The sequence below is a fragment of the Lutra lutra genome, chromosome 1 (genome assembly GCF_902655055.1).
Source record: "Lutra lutra chromosome 1, mLutLut1.2, whole genome shotgun sequence".
Lineage (NCBI taxonomy): Eukaryota > Metazoa > Chordata > Mammalia > Carnivora > Mustelidae > Lutra > Lutra lutra.
Genome location: NC_062278.1, coordinates 223,173,339 through 223,191,378, shown reverse-complemented (window position 1 = coordinate 223,191,378; position 18,040 = coordinate 223,173,339). Strand labels below are relative to the sequence as shown.

At 64.8% G+C, this 18,040-nt stretch overlaps 2 protein-coding genes across 5 annotated transcripts; one reads left to right on the top strand and one right to left on the bottom strand.

Annotated features, from left to right (window-relative positions):
- The first annotated feature begins 3,140 nt into the window (after nt 1-3,140).
- Nucleotides 3,141-6,972, top strand: FGF22 (fibroblast growth factor 22). Of its 2 annotated transcripts, none has more exons than XM_047708071.1 (3): nt 3,141-3,369; nt 5,293-5,396; nt 5,507-6,972. In XM_047708071.1, exons 1-3 carry the CDS (start codon nt 3,156-3,158, stop codon nt 5,861-5,863), a joined length of 675 nt encoding a protein of 224 aa, XP_047564027.1. In that variant the 5' UTR covers nt 3,141-3,155; the 3' UTR covers nt 5,864-6,972. The 2 variants fall into 2 exon arrangements, with proteins under 2 accessions (XP_047564027.1, XP_047564036.1); XM_047708080.1 differs by having other exon boundaries at nt 5,484-5,807.
- A 117-nt stretch (nt 6,973-7,089) lies between these two features.
- RNF126 (ring finger protein 126) lies at nt 7,090-17,825 on the bottom strand. Of its 3 annotated transcripts, none has more exons than XM_047707952.1 (9): nt 17,638-17,818; nt 10,600-10,658; nt 10,291-10,354; nt 9,784-10,157; nt 8,834-8,902; nt 8,690-8,759; nt 8,090-8,183; nt 7,894-8,009; nt 7,090-7,818 (listed from the first exon to the last, which is right to left on the bottom strand). In XM_047707952.1, exons 1-9 carry the CDS (start codon nt 17,710-17,712, stop codon nt 7,669-7,671), a joined length of 1,071 nt encoding a protein of 356 aa, XP_047563908.1. In that variant the 5' UTR covers nt 17,713-17,818; the 3' UTR covers nt 7,090-7,668. The 3 variants fall into 3 exon arrangements, 2 of the variants coding, with proteins under 2 accessions (XP_047563908.1, XP_047563916.1); XM_047707960.1 differs by having other exon boundaries at nt 9,784-10,028; nt 17,638-17,815; XR_007123452.1 differs by having other exon boundaries at nt 7,780-7,818; nt 8,090-8,272; nt 17,638-17,825.
- Nucleotides 17,826-18,040: the final 215 nt, after the last annotated feature.

The following is an 18,040-nucleotide window of genomic DNA, read 5'->3' as shown; positions in this document are numbered from 1 at the left end:
GACACTTGTGACAGTACTTGGGGCCTGCTAGGACAGTTCCTCGTCGGGTGATCTGAATTTATTTTTTTAAAAGATTTTATTTATTTATTTGACAGAGATCACAAGTAGGCAGAGAGGCAGACGGAGAGAGGAGGGGGGAGCAGGCTCCCCACTGATAAGAGAGCCCAATGCGGGGCTCGATCCCAGGACCCTGAGATCATGACCTGACTGAAGGCAGAGGTTTAACCTGCTGAGCCACCCAGGCGCCCCAGGGTGATCTGAATTTAATTGTACCCGCCAAGACTCCCGATGATTCCACAGGTGCCTGGGAGGAGAATATGGGCCCGTCTCCGAGGGCCGTTCTTCAGCTGATCACAGACTAGCCTGCGTTTGTGACGAGGGAGAAGTTAAGGTGTCATGGGGACAGCAAGGGCTGTCTGAGCGCGGGTGGGGGATTGGATCACAGGCTGGTCACACCCGCAGGAGACACGTCCACGTGTTTGGAGATGAGGTGGCAGTGGCTCGGGGGCTCGTTCTAAAATAGCCGCTTACATAAAATGGTTGCACCTGTGCGTTTCTCGAGGCGTGACGTCACACTGCACATGTCAGGAATACAGCTCGATGTTGCACCCAGCCCCCCGGCACCCATCGCAGCCCCATCGCTGGCTGCCAGCGTGATGCCCCCCATCTTGATGCCTCACGCCGAATTTGGTTTTGACCGTTGAGAACTGCGACAGAAACGACCTCCTGGGTGAGACTCGTGCACGCTGTTGTTTCCGGGGCACAGTTGCCGTGCTACTTACTCAGCCTCCTGCTGACGGAGAGCAAAACAGACGGAACCGGGGATGCAGGTGCAAGGTGCTCGCAGGGACACCACTTTGCCCCCATTACAATGGCTACAGCCAAGACAGTGGGCACTCGCCAGCATCTGGGGACAGCAGACATCGGAACCCCGGCGCCCTGCTGGTGGGAGGTGGCTGGGGCAGCCGCCGTGGGAAACAGTCATGATCACATGGCCCAGCAGCTCTGCTCCTATACATATACACGAGAAAGGTGAAGACACACGTCCACATAAAAACCTGTACAGCCAGGTCCGGGGCAGCACCGTCCACAGCAGCCAGAATAGTGTCCGTCGGCAGAATGTTACAGACAACACGTCCCCCACACGCGGGAGCATCTCCGGCTCCAGCAGGAGTGAGGCCCCCACATGCCGCCCTGGGGACAGACCGGAGCCCACGATGCACAGGGAGGGAATCAGACACACAAGGCCACACAGGGCGTGAGTCCATGCGTATGACACGGCCAGACCAGGATTCTCCACGGACAGGAAGGGAGCTCGTAAGGCCCGGGGGCTAGGGGAGTGATGGTTGATGGGATGGGGTTTCCTTTGGGGTGATAGAATGTTTGGGAACTAGATAGAGGTGACAGCTGACAGCCCTGTTCTGAAAACACTGAGTTGTACACTTGTATGGCTGAAATGTGTGGTATGTGAATTTTATTTCAATGAAGCTGTTATTAAATTCCAACAACTCCTGGGGCAGGACAGCTTCCTGGGCGTCCCTGGGCGTGGGTCCCACCCCCATCACACAGATCCCCAAAGATTGTCCTCCTGGAGGGCAGGGTGGGGACACTCCAGGAAGGGAAGACTGAGTTTCTGGCTGGTGGGAATCAGGATGTTGTTCCAAGTTTGCGCATTGCGCTCTCTGCCCAGTGATGCTGTGGATTACCTCATCCCATTCTTCCAGCCTTCTCACCTGGCCCATTTTCCAGAGGTGTCACTGAGGCTTGGGGAGGTGACACAGATACACAGGATCCCTCGGGTTGGCCGCAGGGCTCTGGGGACACCCTCTCCCATCTCAGTCCTGGGGTCCTGTGGCTCGGGCACACCCCATACATGGCCTTCCTGGAACCAGAAGGAAGGATCAGGGAATCCCCAGAGCCACCAGGAAGACATCCTGGCTTCTGGCGAGACCAGCTACCCCTCCAGCACTCCACTGGGCCAGGCTTGTCACCTTGTCTTCGCCCAGGTACTCTTAAAAGGTGCCACCTGGGGCCCTGCCTGTAGAACTGGGTCTAGGGGAGCAGAGGGGCAGGGACTCAAGTCCTGGGATGTGGCCTGTGTGGGGCCTTGGGGAAGGTGCTGACCCCCTCGGGCCTCAGTCCCCGCACCTATCAATGATGTCTCTCGACTCTGAGTCCATGGGGGTTCACTGTGCTCCTGTCAGGATCCAGGACACGGAGTGGCTCCCTGTGGGGGTTGGGTGTGTCTGTAAATGACAAGCAGGTGTGGGTGGAAAGGGAGCCATCCTCCTCGGACATGCAGCTCTGGAGGATGATGGGGACGGGATGCTGGCCCCAGTCATCGTCCATGCCCTGACGGCTGGCCACAGACATGCACACATGCGGATCCGCCGTCAGCCCCCTTCCCGCCTCAGCACCCCATCGCTGCCCCCGCGTAACACCGGTATGCACCACAGTCCCTCTACCCACACGTCCGCCTGTGCCCAGCCCTCAGGGAAGACCCTGAGGGCCTGCCTCCTGGGGAGCAGACAAGGCCCCCCGGGGCATGCCCAGTGCAGAGGCCTGGCTGGCGCAGACACGCAGGCCAGAGCCGCCCACCCCCTGGTCTCTGACTGCTCCCTGTCCCCCTGCCCAGCTTCCTGTCCCTCACAGACGGGACTCTTCCCAGCCTTTCCCCGCGTCTCTCCCTGGAGCTGTCTGTGTCTCTGTCTCCCTCCGTGTCTCTGCGGGCCCGCCTCTCTCACACCCACACCCCCGCAGCCCCTGCAGGCTAAGCCGGTGACTCACAGACACGCACTGCCCTCCCCGCCCCGCAAGACAAACGCGGAGAAACGAGGCAGGAGGGTTTTCCCAAATGGGCCCCGCCCCGCATCCTGGCCCCGCCCAGTCGCCTCGTCGCCCCGCCCCCGCGGCTCTGAGCCCGCCCTACGCCCCGCCCACTGGCCTGCCGCCGCCTCTCCACTGGTCGGCTCCTGGCCCAGGGCCCCGCCCTGTCTCCCCTGACCCGCCCCCTGCGGCGCAGGCCCCGCCCCCCGGACTCCCTATTGGCCCGCGCGGGCTGGCCCGGCAGAGGCGCCCCGCCCCCGCCCTGGCGATGGCCGAGCTGTGGACGCGCGGCGGGGAGGCAGAGCCGGCGGCAATCGGGGCGCGGGGCGATGAGCGGCCGCCTGTGGCTGGGCCTGGTGTGGCTGCTGCTGGCACGGGCGCCCGGCGCCGCGGGGACCCCGAACAGTCCGCGGAGAGCACGCAGCTACCCGCACCTGGAGGGCGACGTGCGCTGGCGGCGCCTCTTCTCCTCCACGCACTTCTTCCTGCGCGTGGACACCAGCGGCCGCGTGCAGGGCACCCGCTGGCGCCACGGCGCCGACAGTGAGTTCGGGGAGAGGTGCGGGGCAGATAGGCCGGCGGGAAGGACCAGTGGCAGCAGCGGTGATAAGGACCAGCCGGGTCCTCTGTCCCGCAAGGGTGTGTAGTGTCTGCTGGGGTCTCAGTTTCCCCAGCTGTGCAGTGGGTCCAGCGCCCGCGCTGAGAGGGCTGGGCAGTTGAGGTAAGCGTCGCAGAGGAAGGTCCTAGCGCTGGCCCGGCTCCGCGGCACAGTAGTTGAGGCTGGGATCCCTGGGTCCCTTTATGGGGGGCGGGGGGGGGGGGGAGATGGCGGCTCCTGGAAGCCCCCACCCCAGGCCCGGGCTGCATAAAGAAGTGGAAGCAGAGCTAGGGTCTGAGCCCTGGACTCCCCACACTGCACATCCAAACTCAGAACTTGCTGGAGTGAGGGACCCCTGTCTTGCTTCCCACACATCATTTTGGTAGATGAGGGACAGAGAGGGAAAATGACCTGCCCAAGGGTCACACTGCTGGGGTCAGGGTGGGGGCGTTGCTGGGGCTCCTTAATGCCCAGAACCTTGTCAAGTTGGAATCACTGTCCCTGACGCCCTGCCCAGCAAACAGTAGGCACTCAATAAGTGTGGAATGTAGGAGGCAAGAGGAGGCAGGGGGGCAAAGGAGAAGGAGGAGCCCGGGGATTGCTGGGGATCTAGAGCCTCCGTGACCCTGTGGCCCTGTCTTGGTCTGCCCAGAGCTCTGAGGCCCAGACTGGGGATGGCTAATCACTGGCCACTACCTGAATCACCACCATTAGGGCAGGTAATCACCCCCTGCCCTTCCATCTGCTTTCATTGGGCGCCCAAAGCTCTCATTAGGCTCACTGGACAAGGACAATGACAAGGGCACTGGCTGGGCCAGTCCATCGGTGGTGGGCACAGGCAGGCAGGGTGTCTTCAGGCTGGGTGTGGGGCCTGGATCTCCTGGGTGGGTTGGGACAGTCACTGCTTCTCTCTGAGCCTCGGTTTCCCCATCTGGGCAGCAATGGTGGTGACGTGGTTGACAGCTCTGTGGAGGGAGGCTCTTGGAGCTTTTCTCTTTCTTTAATTCTGTGGGTATTGATTGGGTACCTATTGTATGCTGTTATGGGCACAGGGGGCACATAGCAGCGACCAGGACAGCCCACCATCATGCGGCTCCCACAGCAGTGGGTAAAGCGGTTAAACAAGTGAATGACTGATGCAGTAATTTCACGGGTGGCCATGTAGGGAGCAAAGAAAATGAAAACAGGGTGATGTACATGAGATGACGGAGGGGCAGCTTTACCGGAGAAGTCTGGGGGCTCTCCAAGGAGGTGGGCTTGAGTTGATTCTCATGTAGAGAGAAGGAGCTGGGTGCCTGATAGGAGAGAGAGCAGGTACAGAGGCCCCATGTGACATAGGGTGAGCTCCCCATCACCTTAGGCATCCAAGTCCAGACTGAAGACCAGAGGGCAAGGCCTGAACTCCAGAATAGGCCTGGTCATCCCCTGGGTCAGCCTCGCTGGACCACTCCAAGTAGGCAAGTCTTCTCCAGGGTCTCCCATCTGCCACTTCCCAGGCCTCAGGTTCCCCCTCTGGGAAGCAGGCACATCGGCCCCTCCCACCTGCGGTTGTGGGGGACAGTGCTTGGCATATGGGGCTCCTGCAGTGGCAGTGACCACCATGGAGCTGATCATCGCCCTGAGTCCGCCCCCATCGCAGGGCCCATCCTGCTTCAGGCCTTCACACTGGCTTCAGTGTCCTTCCTGCCCCTCCCACCCCCACCCTGGGGTGCTCCTGGCAGGGCCTGTGTGCCCCCTGTGTCAGCACACCCAGCACAAGGCCAAGCTCACGGCAGGGGCTGGGTGAACACGTGAGTGCCAGTGGGAGTGTGCGGGGGAGTGGACGGTGGGCTGCCGGCCCTGAGCCCTGCCCCACCCCCCACCCCCAGGCATCATTGAGATCCGCTCCATCCGCGTGGGCGTCGTGGTCCTCAAGGCTGTGCACACGGGCTTCTACGTGGCCATGAACCGCAGGGGCCGCCTCTACGGGTCGGTGAGTGCAGCATGAGGGGTATCTGGTGGGTGGGTGTTGCGGGGAGCAGGGGATCCGGGCCCACCTCACACGCCCGACCCCCCGAAGCGGGTCTACACTGCCCACTGCAGGTTCCAAGAGCGCATCGAGGAGAACGGCTACAACACCTACGCCTCGCTCCGCTGGCGTCACCGTGGCCGGCCCATGTTCCTGGCACTGGATGGGCAGGGGGCCCCACGGCGTGGCGGCCGGACACAGCGGCACCACCTGTCCACCCACTTCCTGCCCGTCCTGGTCTCCTGAGACCCCAGGTCTGCAGGATGCCTGAGCTGCACAGCCAGGGGCCTGGGGCCGGTGAGGTCCAGGCCGTGGCCAAGCCGGTCTGGTCACTCATCTTCTCCCCAAGCATTCATGGAGTGTGGGCTAGGTGCCAGGCTGGGGACACTGCAGGTCCCCACGGACACGACCTGACCCCCAGGAGTGCCTGAGTGGGGGGGAGGTGGACACTGAGCTGAGCAGAGGCCACAGGTATCCAGTCACAAGCTGGGCCACGGAGGCCCATGATGGACATGGCCATGTGTCACCAGAAGGGCTGGGACACAGCCTAGGCAAAGGCTCTGTGATGGGAGCCCATTGGGGTGTCTGAGGCAGGTAGGTTGGGAGAGGCTCGGGCAGAGCAAGGTCTGAGGGCTGGGGGAGAGAGGGCGACATGGACATGCCACAGGGTAAGAGGTCCCCGTCCTCGTCCCGGGAGCTGGGACATGTCCCCTCCCGTGGCAGAGGGGACCTTGTCAGGGCCCCAAGGTGGGGGTGACTCTGGGTTCCTGAGGGGGCCAGCGTCCTCACCAGGTTCTTACGAGAGGGAGGCAGAGGGCAGGGGTCCCAGAGACGGGCAGACCCCGCGCTGCTGACAGGGAGGATGGAGGGGGGCCGCAGGCCAGGAAAGGGCAGGAGTCGGGTCTCCCTGGGGCCCTGGGGAAAGGTGACGAGCCTTCCTTTCTGTATTTCTGAGCCTAGAACTGTCAGGGAATCGGTGTGTGGTGGTCACAGGGCATAGAATGAACACAGAAGCACATGCACACACGCGCGGTCTGAAGCTGCTTGAAGGGCAGCCGCGGCCAGGGCCCCTCCGCTCCTGTGGAGCAGGCGCAGTGGGTCGGGGAGTTGGAGAGGGCACGTGCAGGCCACAGGGGCTCCGTGTCTGCATCCTCCAGGGGCTCAGGGGAACCTGGGGTGGCCGTGCCTGCTGCCCCCCAGCACCCCTGAGCCCTCACCCCCAGGCTGAGCCCCAGCAGACAGAAAAGGGGCAGAGGGAAGAGCCCAGGTTCAAAGCCCAGCTCTGCAGCCTTGGGCCAGGTGGGTCGGCTCAGGTGTCCCACCCCGGGAGGCAGTCCCTGGGGCGGGATGCAGTCGCCCACCCTCTCAGCAGCCACCTTCCACTTAAAACATGGAGAGTGAAGCCAGGGAGCAGGTGCCAGCCAGGGCGTGCTGACCAGAGGATGTTCGCCGTGGGCGGGGACGGCCGGGCAGGGGGGACCGCTGGTCCTCGGTGGCTGGGGCTTCCCAGCAGCTGGGTCCACCCCCAGGGAAGCTCTGTCGTCTTCCGGTGGGGGGGCTGCTGGCGAGCCCGCGGGTCGGGGTCCACGGCCGGCAGAAGCGCCACAGCTCAGCCCGCCCCCAGCGCCCGCGCAGAAGGAAAACACCAACCACCTGCTTCTCTTTCTAAGTAGGTGTATTTTTAAATAGCTTTCAAGATACACATATTTTTTTCCTTTAAAAAACGTCTGTCGGAGCAGTTTTGTTCTTGTTTTGCTGGTCATCCCGTGGTCCCGAGCCCCCTGCGCCTGGGCCGGGGATACCCGGGCTGGGGACTGGCAGCCTGTCCGGGCATCACAGAGACCCCGGCCTCACGGTTCCACCCGGTCTTTCCAGAGATCATGCAGGGCCGCGTGTGAGCTCAAACGTCCGTTTATTTCAAAGCGGTAATAATTTAAAATTATAAAAACCTTTCCGCCGCTGCTGTGTGGAGGGTGAGGTTAGAGACAGATGGGTAGGGGAGCTGGGGACGCCCCCAGGGGTGCCGTGTGCCCAGGCCCCTGTGCCAGATGCCAGCCTGGAGGCGGCGGTCCTCCGAGTCTCTGCCCACGGCGGGGGGCGCGGTGTGGGAGCCAAGGCAGGTGGGGCACCTCCAGGCTCCGGCTCCGTGGTGCCCCCCCCGCCCACCGCCCCACCGGGCCCGGTGTGGGTGGGGTCCTGTGCTCACTCTGGGGGCCAGCCGGAGGGAGGCGGGGGCTCAGGAGTTGCCGGCCGGGTTTTCGTTGCTCGGCGAGCTAGAGGACGAGGAGGACGAGGACGACGAGAAGCTCACGCCGGTCAGGCCTGGGGGGTTGGTGGCCGTGTTCTGTCCCGTGAGACTTTTCCGGCACACAGGGCAGCTGTCGTGCTTTGTGGGAACACGGGGGGGAGGGGTCAGAGGCGGAGCACACGGGGGATCCCCACAGCCGTGGCCCCCGCTCACCTGCTGCAGCCAGGGCACGATGCAGCCGTCGTGGAAGAGATGACTGCAGGGCAGCTGCCGCACGCGCTCCCCCAGCCCGTAGTCGTCCTTGCACACGGGGCACTCCAGTCCGGAGCCTGCGGGACAGGAGCCCATGAGTGCCCCGCGGGGCACTGTTGGGAAAGGGAAAGCCGCCCAGTGGCCGAGAGCTACGCACCTACATGTTCCTCAGTGACGGGGACGGTGGGGAGGGCCTGGATTTTCTCTTTGTCTGCAGGCGGGGGGCCTGTGTTTTCAAACTGATTGAGGAGCTGAAAGACAAGAGGCCAGAGTGCCGGGAGCTCGGCAGGCAGGCGCGGCCCCTCACCCCGCAGGGCTCTGAAATGCAAGGCTGGGTTACCTGCAAAAGCACCAAGGCTGTGTTTTTCCAGGTCCCTGGCCACCCCAACAAAGCTGAGCCCCAAGCTCCTCCCCACCCGTCTGCGCATCCAGTCAGGGTCACTTTGCACCCAGGGTGACCCCTCCCGGCACCGGGGGTCCTGCCCAGGCGCTGGATCCTGCCCTGGCCAAGTGCCACAGCCTCCCCAGTGTGAGCCCTCACAATGCCCGCCAGGGTCACAGGGACCACCCCATCCCAAGGACAGCTCAGGACACTGTGGAGGTCCACGTGGGGCACCCCAGCCCCAGGATGGGAGTTATGGAGAACTGGGGAGCAGGGCATCCACACCAGGGACCCTTTCATCCTCTGGTAGCCTCGTCCTCAGCAGAAGGAAAGATGGTGACACCTGGTGCCCACCTCGGGCACCGCACCCTGTACCTGCGTGATGATGGCATCCAGGCCGTTGGCCCCCCAGGCGTAGTCCATCGGGTTTGAGTGCAGGACGCCCCTGGGCAGAGAGGTCTGGGGTTCAAGTGGCAGAGGGGCCGGGCAGGGCGCTAGGGGACCCGCCCACCTACTCACCAAGGGCCCAGGCCCAGGCTGGGGATGCTGGCCGGGGTGATGATGCCGTTAACCAGCTGCTGGATGATCCTGGAACAGAGCAGGAAGCCAGCCGGCACTCAGCGCCCACCCCCCACCCGGAGGCCCGTGCAGCATCTGTGAGCACCAACCACACCTGCTCCCCACGTGACAACCCAGGGCGCATCCCCGAGGTCCCCGTTCACAACAGCCCCGAAACAGGCCGGCTGAGGTGGCAGCGAAGCCCGGGCCTGGGGGAGCCGGGCAGCTCCCAGATGCCGGACACCAGGCTGTGTCCCGGGCTGGATTCCAACAGAGCAGAGCACACCAGGGCTGCCCGCGCAACTGAGCCCATCTTAAGTGACACAACGCGGGTCCACGTTGGGCCAAGTCCCCACTAGGAATCTGCCCAAGAAGCCCGGCCCGCCGAGGAATGTTCTCTTTTTAGCCCCGTCCTTCAGAACACGCCTCTGCTCACAAGGAAGCCGCCCTGGTGCTGACCCCGCACGGAGGAAGCTCCAGGCTCCACTGAGGAGCAGGGACGCCAGAAACCACCCTGGGAGACGAGGACCCGAGTGGGAACCAGTTGTGTCTAACCAGATGGGCATCCAGGCAGGGGGCGTGTGGGAGAAGCAGGGACCCCATTAGAAGGATGGGGGCACCAAGGGGACAAAGGGCCTTTGGTGCTGTCCAGTTCTCGCCCGTCCTCAGGCCCTTGGGCCACACTTCCGGGTCCCCGTCTGCACCCCATCAGCAGGGTGGGCCGAGGCAAAATCTGCCTGGACGTGCTGGGGACCGCCCTGCCCAGAGGTCAGCCCCAGAGCTAGCATCCACCCCTCTGTGCCCACAGAACCTTCCAGAAGGGCAGATGGTCGGTCCACCTGAGCTGGGATGGGGCAGGCCTCAAGACTCCCCCAAGCATCCCACCCACCAGCTACCCTCAGGCACCTCACCCTTCCAGCGTGGGGACGCCTTCGTGCCGGCCGGTAGCCCGCCGTGCAGTGAGGCGGGCGCGGGGCTGCCGGGCGCCATACCGGTGCCGGGAGTGCTGCTCTCTCTCCCGCCGGCTCTCAGGGTCCCTGCCCTCATCGGCCTGCACCCCGGGGGGGAACGTGGGGATCTCGAAGCTGTCGTCAAAGATGCCGAAAGCAAACTGGCCGTAGCCCTGCGGCAGCGTGAACAGGTGCTGGTCCACGTTCTGCGGGGGAAGGGCCGTGGTCACAGGCCAGGACCCTGAGCTGCCACCTGGGAGCCCAGGCGTCCTCCATGCACCGTGGGGTGTTGCCCGGACCCAGGGCTCTGGGGGATGGGGACACGCCGGGGGACCCTGGCATGTGTGGGAGGAGGGCAGAAGGTCAGGCCCGGCGGTCAAGGGTCAGGCGGGGGGACACTCCTGCGCAGTGAGGGGAGGGCTGGGTGGCTGCCTGCAGGAAAGGCGCACAACCTGGGGCTGGACTCACCTCAAATGACGGCCTGCTCTGGTCTGGGGGGGCCGTGGAGGGGGCAGACCCATTTTCTGTACTCCTGGGAGGACGGGGGCAAGTCAGCACCAGGGGTGTCCCACCGGGACTCAGGGCCACGATGCCCTCTGAAGCCCTGCCTGTGTCCCGGGTCAGGAAGCAGAGGCTGACTCCCCAACACCCCCGCCCGCCTGCCGTAGCCTGTCCAGGCTCTGCCCGCCCAGAACAGAACCAGCACTTGGAGCGGCACCCCGTGTCCCAGCCACAACCCCGCCCGCACCCCGAGGGGCCTGGTCTGGCCAGTGTCACCTGGTTTCTTCCGGAAGCTCCTCGATAAAGCCAGACTCGCATCTGGGGCAGATGTAATCCTGCAGGGAGAGAGCAGGTGAGCGCTGTCTCGGGGCCCCTGCCCCAGGCTGAACTAGCGGGACCCCCCACCTCTAGCCGTGGCACACAGGAGAAGCTCCAGGCACACCTGGGAAACTGCCCCAGGCCAGCATCAGAACTGGCAGGAGCCCTGCCGGGTGGCCCTGGTGAGGGCATGAGCACAGACCTCCATCAGCCACAGCGACGACCTCTGTGTCTCCATGACTAGTGACCCCTGGACCTGCTGCCCCTGGTGCCAGTGAGGCCCGGGCTCCCAGGTCACCTCCCTGTCATCCCACAGTCCATCAGCCCATGCTCCTCAGGATCACAGAAGTCATTTCAGGGTCTCCACTCACCCACACCAGCTGTTAAAGGCTCTGACAAGGCCTGTAACAGGCCAGCTGCTGTGGGCCCACTGAGCAGCTCCCGACTTAGACAGACAGAAAACATTCTGTGAGCACCTCTCCCCACCACGTGCACACAGAGGCCCCTGTACCAAGCTCTGGAAGGGTTGCAGGAGTGACCGTTAGGGCCCCAGTTCTATGGAGGCCTCAAAAGTCCAAGTTCCAGGATGGGGGCCACCTAAGGTGGGAAGTGCCACCCAGGGACAAGGACCAGCCTGTGGCACCCATAGTGGCATTTCTGGAACATTCCAGCAGCCCCCACACGGAGCCCGTGACCCCATTCCCACTGGCACGCCCCCTTCCCACCTCTGGCCCACAGGTGCTGTCGTGACTGGACAGTGGGGGACTGGCCCCAGAGGAGCCATGGGCACAGGTGGGAGTGCCAGGCCCCTCTGTCAGGGCCGTGGGTGCCACCATAGCACAGGCCACGCCAAAAGCAAAGGGGGCCCCAAAGGACAGTGTCTGAGCCAGATGGCTCAGATGGAAAGAAGATGCACAGGCCACAGGAGCCAGTGTCCAGGCCTCACACAAACCCTAACAATTCAACAACAAAACCACAAACCACCCAGTGCAAAAATGGCCAAAGAACCAAAACAGGCAATTCTCCAAGGACACAAGGAGGGCAGGACGCCGGCAGAAGGACGCTGACACTGTCGGGAGCGGGGAAATGCGAACCAGAGCCGGGGAGACGTCACGTCACGGCCCCCCGGACAGCCCGACCCCGACACGCAGTGACAAGTGCCGGCCAGGACGTGCAGATGTCGGAGCCGGCCGCCACGCAGGCAGGGACTCAGGACAGTCTCTTCGGAAACAGTCCCGCAGCTCCTCGGACAGTTGCACACGGAGTCACCCGACGACCCTGCGAGTCCACGGCTGCGTACACGGCCGAACACACAGAAACACACGTCCCACCAAACCCTAAGTGCACGTCCACAGCAACATGACTCATGGCAGCCAAAAGGTGCTGACAAGCACGGTGTCCCCGCACAGGGGGATGTGGCCCACCCACGTGCGGGAGTGTCCCCGGCCCCAGCAGGAGCGAGGCCCCCATGCGCTGCCCTGGGGACAGACCCCGGAGCCCACAACACGCAAGGAGGGAACCAGACACAGGAGGCCGCACGGGGTGTGAGTCCACGCGTGTGACATGTCCAGACCAGGTTCCTCCACGGGCGGGAAGGGGACTCGTGGGGGCTGAGGGGCTGGGGGAGGGGATGGCTGATGGGGACGGGGTTTCCTCAGGGCTGATGGAATGTTCTGGGACTGGATGAGGTGGTGGGTATGGGGCTCCTGAGCACACAAGAAACACCGGAGAGCACGCCGTGAGCAGGTGGGTCGTATGTCAACAAAGCCGTGAGGAGGAGCACTCATGACAGGGACGTGGGGTCACGGGGCAGCTTGCGGCACAGGGAGCAAGCAGCCCTCAGGGCGCGGGTTCTCACTGCCTGGCAGAGCCTCTAGGGGAGGGAGGGTTAGCACCAGGCTGCTGTGGCTGCAGGTGTCTGTGGCTGGCCTCGGTTAGGACGCCCGAACCCAAACCACAGCTCGGCATGGCCATGTCACAGACAGTACCGGGCGTCACCCAGGGCTGCTTCGGCTCAGGGTCGGCAGGAAGGTCCAGGCTCTCCCTGTTCCCTGCTGTAGCCCTCCCGCCCCACACCTGCCCTCCGGAGAGACGGAAACCAGACCTGTGCCCGCCGCCACCAGGTGCGAGGGCAGGCCTAGGGAGGGCCTTCGTGGGAAGCTGCCACCCCTCCCATCCGAGCACGGCCGCTCCCAGCCTCCATGTCCGCCCCCCGCCTGACCCCTCCCGGCCAGCCTCGGAGTGTCAGCTGCCTCAGCCCGAACCGCGCAGCCTGACCCGCTGCAAAACTGGCCGCCTCGCCTCCCACCATGAGGCTTGGGGCCGCTCCTGAGCGTCCCAGGGAGCACAAGCTCCTCACCCCACTCTCTGCTCTCCACTCTGCCCTGTGGTCCGCTCAGGACAGGCCAGCCCGGCCGCTCCCGCTGCCCTGCCCCCACCAGTCCACCTCCGCCTGCCCTCTCCTCTCACGGCCTGGCCTGCACGCCGTCCCCTTTGTCAGTGTTCTTCCCGGATAGCTACCTGGCTTGCCCCCGCTCGAAGTTGGGTCTCTGCTCAAACGTCACCTCCTGGCTGCAAGCCTCGGTCTCCCCACCTGTAAATGGAGGATGGCCTCAACCCTAGGGCTCTGAGATCCAGCAGCCACTGAGGACCAGAGGGCTAGGGCTCAGCTGCTGGCCATGGTCAGGGCCCTGCCTCAGCGCTCTCCAGCCCCGCGCAAGCCCCATGGCGGAATCCAGGTTGGCCTGCCTAAGCCGTGGGCCCCCTAAGATGTCAGGCAGGACTCCAGCCTCCGCCTGTATGCAGTGAGGAAGGGACCAGGTCGGGGGTGTCCCAGTGCTCTCCTCCTCCAAGGGCACACCCCAGAGATTTCTGTTCATCCTGAGTAGCCAACAGTAGACGCCTGCAACCCAGCAAGGACACCCTGGATGGAGTGCTTGCCGCCACGGGGCAGAGCCTGCCCCTCCAGCCTGGGTCCAGGGGGTGGCAGCCCCCGGCTCCCAGCCCTCACCTGTGAGCACCTGTCTCTAACCCATGGCTCCTCACAGTGAAGTAGTGACCTCTCCCCCTCGGAGGAGGGGACCACCCCAGCATCATCACCAACAGCGGTGGCCAGAGCACTGAGGACAGGACGGACATTCAATCCACAAAGCGCCTTGCTCCTGTGCTCAGCCCCCACGACATGCCTAGGAGGTGTGACTCAGCCCCTCCTCAGTGACAGGGAGGACACGTGGGCGCAGACACGGGACTGACCTGCCCAGGTCGCCCAGGTCAGCTGGGACGGCCCTCGGGTACAGGCACCGGCCTCATTTACGACCTCCTTCACAGCACGGCCAGGCAAGGCCCCACAGGATGGTCTGCTCTAGGGTGACGCTGGGCTCTGTGGGCCGGGCCCCTCATGGCCCCCTGCAGGAGCCACAACTCCGACTGCAGTGCAGACGCACCACAGGGACAGACTCAGGCCCAAACACAGCCGTGATGGGCCTCCTACGCCCTTGCAGCCCCGCGTCCCAGCCTGTGCCCCACCAGCCCACGGACCTCAGGAGCCACCTGCTGCCCCACGCAGCTGTTCTCAGCAGTCACTGGGCAGAGGGACCTGCCCAGAACCCATAGGAAAGGAGACCCTGCCCCTCACCACTCCCCAGCCCCCCTGCCCTTTCTTCTCGTGGTCTGAGCAGCAGCCACCACGTCCCACGTCCACACTCCATCTGTCCCTGAGCATCTGTGAGCGCCGTGCACACCGCTGGATGCCTGGGTGCAGAGCCATACCACGACCCGGCCGTGGATGAAGCCTGCTGTGAGCCGAAGATGTGCACACATGGCCCAGCACTCGCTTTCCCCCAGGGGTCCCCATTCCCACCTTCCTCCGTCTTCCCAGGGTGCTTCAGACTCTACGGCTAGCCGGGAGCCCATATGACAGGATACGTGTGCCCACTGTGCTGGGGGTGTCCCCTCGCTTCAGCTGCCACATGGCTCAGAGGCCTGGGGTGCCTTAGGGCACGGCTCACCCCCGCACCCAGCCACCTTCTTGGGGCTCAGCCTGCTTCCGCCCCTGCTGACTTCAGAGCCTGAGCAAACATTAGCCCTCTTTGGGGCTGCAGGGTGGGGTCCACGTTCCCTGGGATGGGGGCAGCCCACATGTCAGTGCTCCCTAGGCATCCCCGGTGCCCGACGTCCACTCCATGCTCCGCATGTCCAGCAAGCCACTGGAGTCCGTTCCACCCTTAACCTCCCCAGGGCCCCAGTTTCTGCAGCTGCAAATGGACAGCTCACCATGGGCAGGGCCCCACACGGCTGTCAGCTGGCCAGAGGGCCCAGAATGAGGCCACATGGTGCCCGGGAGGCAGGCCCAGCCCCAAGGCTCTGTGGGGAGGACTCCACTCATTCTGCTAAAAGCTGAAGGCCAGGATGTCTCCAGGCCACTCCAGGAGCAAGGGCAGTGGATGTGTGAAGAGAGTGAGGGCAGGCTGGCTCTCCTCGCCCCAGCACCCCTCCAGGCCCGGTCTCCGTCTGAGCACGCACCCCGGACATCTCTGAGAAGGAAAGCAGTCACCATCAACGTGACAGGTGGAAAGAGGGCCATCTTAAGGCGCCACCTGCAACAGGGAGCTCAGGGAGTGAGGACCCCACGCTGCCACCTGCTCTGTCCACCCGGTGACTTCCCGGAAGCCCTGCAGACGCCGGGCACAGCCAGGCTCTGCCCTCAGAGGCGCCACGTCCACAGCCCTGCAATCACGTCCACCCAAGCCGGCACCCCTGCTGCATCCCGAGCGCGGCCGTCTCCTGGGAAGGATCGAGTCCAGGCTTGTGCGCCAGCCTCGGAGGCCTTCAAGCCAGCCAGCCTGTCTGGTTCCTGCTCCCACATGCCCTGCCCCAGCGAGGCCACCGGCCTGTCCCTGTGCACCCCGCGGGTCAGGGCCAGCACTCCTCCACACACACATGCTTCCACTGGACCCCACGGAGCGGACACGGGTTAGCTCCTCAAACCTGTCTCACAGGCCAGGAAACAGAGGTCCAGGAAGTGGAGAGCCTTGGCCAGAGCCACATGGTGGAGAGACATGGCACAGCTGGGGGCGACCTTAGCCTGATCCTGCAGAGAAGCCTCTGAAAGCAAGCACTGTCTCAGGGCCTCTGGAGGGACCTCAGTGGTGACAAAAATCCAAGGTAGGAACTGTACAAAAGCCAGCCCCAGTGCCCTGCAGCACGCGAACCCCAGGGCCACCTTCCCCCGCTACCACGTCGACGGAGCCTGTGTTTCTGCCCCCAGCGTGCCCCCTTTGGATCAACGGCCGGTCTCCTGAGCCGCGTGGAACCCTACCCCAGGCCCACGAGCAGGCACACTCCTCACTGCTACTGGCTGTTACAGGACCTACCAGCGTCCTAACCAAACACCTGCCAATCACGTATCCAACACGGCCTCTCTGCCCAGCCTGTGAACTCTGAGGACAAAGGCCAAGGATATCTCCACATCACTGGATTCCGTGCTAAGGAAGGTCCTCACCAGCCTGGTGACAACTACAAAAGGTCAGGGTCCTCCAGGTCCAAGGCCACAGGGCGAGGCAGTGGCCACACCGGGCCAGGACCCAGGCCCTGTGCTGGCCCCAGGGAGAGAGGCCCAGAGCAGACAGCTGTGCAGACCGCCCGGCCCCAGCACAAAGCAGGCCACTGTGGGGGACGCCCGAGACCCAGGGCCGTCGCGGGGCTCAGACCAGCTGCAAGGGGCTGTATGCCATTAGGCTAGGCTGGCGAGCTGTCAGGGGACCAGCGCCTTCCCGCCCTGGTGGAGAAAGACGCCGAGCCAAAGAGGCAGAAGCGGGACTTCCGGGAGGGGCGGGAGTAGGGCAGATCTCAGCTCCCCCAGCAGGTGCTCACATATCTGAGGTTTCCTTTTATTCCTCCTTCTCCTGAGGAAGAGTGAGACCCTCGCCTCTGGAAGCCACACCTCCCTACCTTTCCCAGGCTCGGGGGCGCAGACACTGCTCTCCGCCCCAAACCCCGACTTTAGCCCACTTTCCTCCTCTGTGGCTGGGATGACGTGGACAGACACCTCCCCTTGGCCCCCTCTTCCCAGGGGTGCCCACAGCTGGAAAGGCAGACCCCAGTCTGCCTCTGATATGGGAACAGCCTACACCCACCAGCCAGGCAACTGTGGGGGCACCCTGGCCGGAGTCGAAGTGTGAGGAGAGCCCGGAGAGGTGCTCAGTAAGTCCTGACACCGATCCCACACCTCCCTCTGCCTGCCCGGCAGGATCGGCCCAGAGGCAAACGTCAGGGCCACGGCTGGCCTGAGCTTCCCAGGGTTTCACCTTCCGCACCTTCCAATGAGGAGAGGGTCGGACCAGACCCCACTTTTCCTGCCGGCCTGGGGCAGGGGGACACGGGTCCCACTCTGGACCTCCGGGATGAGGAGCCTGGGAAACTGTACCTTTAACAAGCAGCCCCTGCCGCACCACACGGTTTGGGAATCGTGGGCCTAAATGAGCAGAAAGCAACACCTGGCCACAGGCCGGCCTCAGCGCCCCCGCCCCGAGCTCCAGGGAAGCTCAAAAACGCAGGCCCGGGCCACCAAGAGCCGCCCGGGGCAGCTGTCAAGCCGGGCCCAGGTCCACCGCCTTCCCGTCCATTCGCGACCACAGGAAAGCGGGAGGGAAGGCTCCAGCTGGCGGCCCGCAGCCAGGCGCCCGCAGCGCCGAGCACGCGCTCCGGGAACGGCCCCCGGGGCCCCCCACCTCTCTCCTGCTGGGCGACGTGCCGAGCGCAGGTCACGCGGCCTCCGCGGGCCTCAGTTTCCCCAGCAGGGACCAAGGGGCCTGCCGGGGCGGGAGGCCGCGCATCTGGGGTCATCGGCACCGCGGCGCCCCCGGCGGCGGACCCCGCCTCCGGGCCCTCCGCAGAGACCCGGGCCGACGCCTCCCGGGCCTCAGTTTCCCCGTCGGAGCCCGCTCGCCTCAGGCCGAGAGCAAGCGCTCCCGCCCGCCGCCCCGGCCCGGGCCTCACCGGCAGGCGCGGCACGATCTCGACCGAGCAGCAGTGGCAGAAGTACCGTCCGGGGTGCGGCGACGCCTCGGCCATGGCCACTGCCGCCTCCTCCGCGCCGCCCGCCCCCCGCGCGGCGCCCGCCGCCGGCCGTTTGCTGCTCCCTTGCCGGCCGACGCGCCCGCGCACGCTCACGCAAGGCACGCAAGGCACGCACGGCGTGGGGTGGAGAGCGCGCGGGAGCGAGGCTGGCGGCGCGCGCGGCAGGCGCCGGCCCGGGCAACGGGGGCCGATGAGGGACAAACTCAGCGCGGGCGCCTTTCGCGCGGGGTTTCGGGAGGGGTTGCGGGGGGGCCCGGGCCTGGACGACCAGGGGCGGAGGCCCGGGAGGGGCGGGGGCCGAGTCTCCCTGGCAACCCGGATC